At 37.4% G+C, this 6,790-nt stretch overlaps 1 protein-coding gene across 1 annotated transcript in view; it reads right to left on the reverse strand.

The window, feature by feature from the left end:
* LOC149173286 (large ribosomal subunit protein eL36z-like) overlaps positions 1-6,447 on the reverse strand; it is a 25,101-nt gene extending 18,654 nt beyond the window's left edge. Inside the window, exons 1-3 of the mRNA XM_089426644.1 lie at positions 6,438-6,447; positions 5,568-5,632; positions 4,841-4,918 (exon numbers count right to left, since the gene is read on the reverse strand). Of these exons, the coding sequence (XP_089282770.1) occupies positions 4,841-4,918; positions 5,568-5,632; positions 6,438-6,447 (153 nt within the window). The remainder of the gene's footprint in view (positions 1-4,840; positions 4,919-5,567; positions 5,633-6,437) is intronic.
* Positions 6,448-6,790: the final 343 nt, after the last annotated feature.

The following is a 6,790-nucleotide window of genomic DNA, read 5'->3' on the forward strand; positions in this document are numbered from 1 at the left end:
TCGCAAATGCAAAGGCCATGAACTCAATCACTAGTGGAATCACTGATTCCAAGTTTACAAAATCATGCATTGTACATCTGCCAAAGAATGTGGGAGAACTAGTTGGCTTGTACAATGGAGACTCAAAAGTAAAAAGGCAAAGCTTCGAACTCACAAAAGACAATTTGAAAGTTTGAGGATGAGATGAAGAAGATATTGCAGCAAACCATTTCATGTATCTAGTTCCCAAGCGTTCCCATTCATGTATCTAGCTCGAGCCCAAGTGCCCTGCAAATATGTCAGCCACATAGCCATTACGGAAATTTCTGATTCTGTCCAAAAATACTCTAAAACTCGATTTTTGCAAAAATATCTAAAGATTGAAAAACATAATTTATTTGCTTGAATATGCATAATAAGGTCAAAAAAGGTGTATATGGATGGTATATGGTGGAAAATGATGGAAATTAGGTGGATTTTAATAAGCAAAATTTGATAAAAAATGAGGGCCAACAATTACGACATAGAAAAATGACACTATACTCTTCCTAGTTTCAAGATTAAATGGTGGAGCCAAAGGCTGGGTGCACCCTTTCTTCTTAGTCTATGTCCTTTAAGGATTCCCTTAAGTCAGGGCTCTTTCATACAACTCCCAAAGAGCTCTTAGGGTCATCCTTCATTTTGGATCAAGATGAAGATATTCCAACTATCAAAGTGGATCATCCTCAATCCCACAATTCTTGCATGGATTATTTGCAGCATGCCATTATTTATCGTTTTAATGGGTTATGGCCATTGACATCTGTGCTTTAGGAATGGGTGCATCAGACTTGGTCCCCAAATACAAATCTGTATTTTTTTGAAGGGTTTCTTTTAGTGTATTTTAAAGATATTCAAGATTACTGAATTATTTTTGAATAAGTACCTTGGTTTTGGGGTCAATTTTGGCTTTTTATTATGTCATGGTTTATTGGTTTTAACCCCTCTTTCTATGCCATCTCTAACCAATCTAGTTTGGGTTAGACTCTTGAATATGCCCCTTCATCTGCTACATACGTTAGCTAATGTTGGAAACTCAGTCAACCGTTTAGAATGTATTCCCCTCTTCTTTTGGACTATCTCCTCCTCTGGATGCCAAGAATAAGATTTAAGGATTGAAATATCCAAAAGGTCCAATAGGATCTAAGAAATATTTAGTGAATAAGCTAGATAACGTTCAACAACAAAAAACCTCTTTAGTTAAATTGAGTCCTTCAACATCAACTTACCCACATGTAGTGCCATATCACCGTTCATGTGTCACAACTCACCCCTAGAATGGAGACACAAGAGACACAACTTTGGTCTTAACTTCATCAATGAGCAGAAATAAACATTTCCATGAATCATATCACTCGAATAGTGAGATAAGGACATAGCTATAATTGGAAAACCATTAGAATTGGTATTAACTCAGGAAATGCGATCATTGTATCCTCTACATATTTCCTAGTAAATCCTGGTATTGATTGATGTCCATAAGAAAAAGAAAAAGAAAAAAGGACCTTCGAAAAAATCCATGATCATTTCTAGGCTCAATGAGTAGGACAATAATAAATGTATGGGTAATGTCAATTTTAGGGTATCTTGTCTATTGAGTTTGTTTTGGTTGGATTCCCTAGGAAGCAACCAATCCAAATTCCTCAGTTCATGTTAGCTTGTTTTAGATATTGGATATGGTTATAATTCCCCTACGACTGACCATGTCAATTTCTCAATTTGCATGTACTTGATTTATAAGAAGGTAATACAATTTTTAATTCACAAAATAAATAAATAAGATTTGTTCCCATTATTTTATGAAGAATTCGTATCATAATAGGGGGTTGTTGTATAAACCAAAACACCGACATAATGAACATAACTACAAACATTAGTAACATTATAGAACTTTCACTCTAAAACTTCAAAAGGTGTATGTGAACAATTTTCATGAAGTCTTTGGACATAAATCTTGCAGTAGCATCAACCATCATGTAGTTCCATCAATATATCCTAAAATATTTCATAATTAGAACCTCAAGTAGAGATTCATGTGCTTTTATGGGTAGTCTAGTTTGAGTTCATTAGAGGTAGTCATAATTGTCAAAGGGACGATTAATAAGGTTTTGATATTCAATTTGAGAATCATGAATTATTCATAAAATATTATAAAAAATGTAAAATTATGATGTGTAAAGGTTAACATTTTCTTATTATAATTTATAATTATGATTAAGATATTAGATTCATAATTTTGAGGAAGCTGGGTTCCAAAACACAAATGCATAATCAAATTCTTAATAATGCATATTCCACAAAGACTATGTGGAAGTGAATGTGAAATAATTTAAAGATCGAGAGAAAGTGAAATAAGGCGGGCATACGAAGAAATTAAATATATGCGCTGGTTGGTCCGTCGTCCGTGCGCAGGAAATTCGGTAGTCTTCCACTACGAGAAAATGATGGATGTGAACATGTGTCAAATTCTTAAAGATATATTGCGATTCTCCCATTTTCTATGCCGTGAAGATGTGGAAAATGAACGGAAAATTCTCATATATATGTGTGTGGGGATTCAGTGGAAGACACTGTGAAAAGGGAAATCAGCGGAGAATTAAATGAGAAGCAGAAATTGGCGTAAAAAGTGCGGCATAGAGATGAAATTGTTTGACATACACCAAGAACTCGAAATTTCAGGAGATTCAGTCAATGTGTAATAATTGAAAATAAGAAAAATGGCAAGACAATGTAAATAGAGTGTGGAGGGATTTTTCAATATACGGCAAGACAATTTAAATTTGATGAGAAGGCGATGTGAAAGATTGGATAGAAAGGGTGATAATTGGTAGAGAGATGAAGAAAATTCGTGGGCCTGCGGTATGAATTCAATAAAAGAGATATATTGAAAAGAGAGATGCGCTGACTTGGCGGTCGTCGACAAGACGGTCAATAGTCTTCCACTAACAGAAAATGCTGCGTACAACGATTCTCCCATGTGAAAAAAATCATGTCTTCCACTAACAGGAAATGCGTTTGCGATTCTCTCTTACATGATTTGATGAGATGAAAATAGGTGCGCAGAATTCCTTCGGTTGCGTTGGTTGTTTTGGTTGACGCTGTGGGTGGTAGAAAGATGGCGACCGTGAAAAGAAATATCAGCGTCTTCTCACGTCTACCGCTCTGTAATTTTTGAACGGGTATAGGCTGTCCAAAGTTGAAAGAAAATAAGAAATTGCAAATGGCCAGTTAAGTGATTCCAGGAGGGGAATTCATTAAAAATTTGGTTGCAACGTGTCCATCGAGCCGATCAACCCCACCATAGAAACCTCCATCATACTAAACTACTTTTTTGGACGACAATACAAACCTTCATTACTAATTTGGACATTTTCCAGCACTCTATTAACAATAAGCCATTTACACTATTGATTTTGGTAGTAAGGTTTTATTATTTAGAATTTAGTATGTGATTATTTTTTCCATAGAATTTGGTATATTTTTTATTTTCAATAATATTTTATTAAAATATTTAAAATTCACAATAGTATTTTGGTATTTTATTTTATATTTTATATTTGAGATGTTAAATTTTATGATGAAATTATTGTTAATGACAAAAATTAATTTGAAGACTATTTGAAATTTTGGATATGAATTGTGTGGAACTTTTTTTGTTAGACATTTTGGGTGGACATTCTACCCATTTTGAAGGACTAAAAATCAGATATATATTAATTATGAGAGTTAATCAACTTTATAAATAATGAAAGCATGAAGGCGAAGATAATAGTCATGAGGGTGAAAATATTCATGGTCAAAGAAATAAATCAATGAGATATTAGATAAAAGTTAAATTAGAATAGTATATTTCATTGATAATTATTAATGTACAGTAAAATGTTTTGAAAAAAATATTATTAAGAGGAATGTGCACTGATATGGCTCCTCTGTCCAACTTGTCTGATAGCATGGACATGGTCATCTTGGTGCGACTAGACGACAACATGTTGATGCATATTGTCTACCCTGTTGATCTGAAATGATCATAAACTAAATACTAATGTAGAAGTGATTAGCCATTTATGATTTGAATGATCACTGAAAGCATAAAAATCGAGGGAAAACTGCTTGAGCAGAACACTTTACGACAACTAATTAAACATAAAATTGATGCATAACATAAGTGAAAACAATAAAAACACAACAATACCAAACAACAAATTGATGACAGAGTTTGTCCCTGATGGACTACGTCCCCGGGTCTGCTTTCAAGATGGGCAACTGTTTTTATTAGGAATGAGAAGAAAGGAGTCGATTACACAGTGATTTAGTCAGACTGAACTTACACATAGGCAATTCTGACCTCTGTCATTAGATAGCCCTCTAAACCAACTTTCCAACGCTGCTTACAGTCTCCAAAACCGACCCCGAATGCTCCCTAAACATTGAAAACAAAATCGCCTATGTCCTCCAGAATCTGCATACAAAAGTTGAAAACCACTCTCTTTTTTCTCCATGGACAAAACTGCCTATTATAGGCCTGTGGATACATTGAAACCACCTCAGGCTCAAATAGGCATGAATTTGATGACTTGAAGGTTTGCCATTATGTCATAAAGACACCTAGGCTTTATTGCAAGGTCCTCGCATTAGTTTAGAACAAAAACTAACTACAAAACCCACTTTGCACCATATTTTAGCCTGAAACTGTTAGCGGCTAGCTAACTGGGTGGAGCATGTTGATAGCGCATGTGAACAGATGGATAACCCTGCGGTTATGGCTCCATTGATTCAGGTGACTGCCCCGCTGACTACACAGTCTACTGTCATGTGTTCACACGCCCGCAGTTAGGGCTCTGGCAGTTCCAGTGCTGCGGTTAATGAAACCTCTGACAGCTTGTTCACCGTAGCGGTTCGTCTGCCCATTCACATGGCGTAGTTTTGACTTGCGGTTACGGTTATGTTACACCGCCTGACCGCGATTTTAATACACAGTTAACCTCTGCCTGACCGTTTAACTCTTGTTCACATGTCCTCTCCACTGCGATCTCCAAACACGTGGTTAAGAGTGTTTATTTGAATTTGCAATGTTTTTTTCATTGTAATGAATAGGCCGAGAGCTATTAGGTTAGGGTTTTAGTTTATAAAACTTAGGTTTTAGCTTAGGTAATGTATTTTTTAATACATATTTGTATTATATGATGATAGGTTTAAGGTTATAGCATGGATTTAGCATAAGTTTAGACTTTGCTTAGGGTTAGGTTGATTAGGATTTAGGTTTTAGTCTTTTAGTGTCCAAAATTACACTTTGACATAACCCTTATACATTTTGTCACAAAGAGAAATTAATCACTACATGATATCCATGAACCAAAACATTGAATCGACACTAGTAGACGATCATATCAACTCTTTGCCACGATAACACCCATGTCGACACCAATCCCGCAAAGATGAACAACAAAACACATGTCGTCGACCAAGTCCTGGGGAACTTTCAATGAAATCATGTCGACAAGCAGGTACAACCCATATCAACTGAACGCCATGAACACTATGAACATTACCTGAACAACATGATCCCTAACCAACACTGTCAATCCGTCGAAGCTGAACTGAAGCGACGACGACACTGAACATTGATGACGACACTTAAAACCTATTCAATTGAATCAAAGGAATCCTCCAGGATCACCTGCTCTCCAAGCATGTGTTGGTGGCCGTGCACATCAACTTATCGAGGTATGTGTTCAGCTCCAGTCCGACATTCTTCTCTTCTTTGCCTTGGTGAGTGTGCCGAATGGGTGGGATCGCATGCGTGCGCACAATGACATGCATGTTGTTGCATTCCCTTGCATGCGATCAACAACACTGCTCACCTTGTTTGCTCTGTGCCAGCTATTGGGATGGATCTATAACTTGTATGGGCACAGTTTCATCCATGAGTGCATGTTGCGCCCCTTCCTGTACCTGTTCCTGCTACAACTCATTCTCTTGTCTACGGAGCTTTTGTTCTTCCTTGAGTTGCTGCTTCAGCACATGCAACTCCTTCTCTGTTCCATTCTATCCTTCACGTGATCTTCATGTCACGATGTCACCTCATAGGCTAAGTCTCCAAAGTTTCTTTCATCACAAGTGGATTTGCTTGAGCTTGCAACTTCGTTCCCCCTCTGTGCTGTCAACAAACTTCCTCTTGGCATTTTTGCATCTGGTATGCTGCCTTTAGCTGTTGTTGATGGTGCTTCTTGCTATGAAACTGTTGTTGTCATATCTTGATGTCCTTGTCTACGAACAACTCGATGTCTTCGTGGGTAGGCAAGTTCATAGACACTTGATCGACTGCATCCCCAAGTGTGCTCTGAACGGTGTCTTCAACTCTGCTATCCTGGAAACCATTGTACTTGTGCTACTGAGAGACCGATGAACACCTGTGGTACCTGGAGACATGGTAACACTAATGGTAAGCAATTTGACTGTCGAAAAACAAAACGAACTTGAGAACTGACTTGCAACATACCTGTGTGGCTGATCATGAAGGTTGCACAATTTCCACATCGAGATCGGGAGATTGACTGCAAAAACTGTGCAAGGCACAGTCTAGGCTGTCAGTAAGCTAACTGACTGCTAGAACTACGCAATGCACAGTCTAGACTAGCCTGCTGAGGATTGAAATTGCACAATGCACAATTTCAGTCAGCAATGACATGCAACCAGCAAACTACATTGTGCAGTTTCTGGGGCCAACAGGACACTGCCCCCAAGAATTACGTAATGCATGCCTGGAGGTCAG

The sequence above is a fragment of the Pinus tabuliformis genome, chromosome 4_2, assembly GCF_031772625.1.
Source record: "Pinus tabuliformis cultivar Carrire ecotype Pingquan chromosome 4_2, CPIR1, whole genome shotgun sequence".
Lineage (NCBI taxonomy): Eukaryota > Viridiplantae > Streptophyta > Pinopsida > Pinales > Pinaceae > Pinus > Pinus tabuliformis.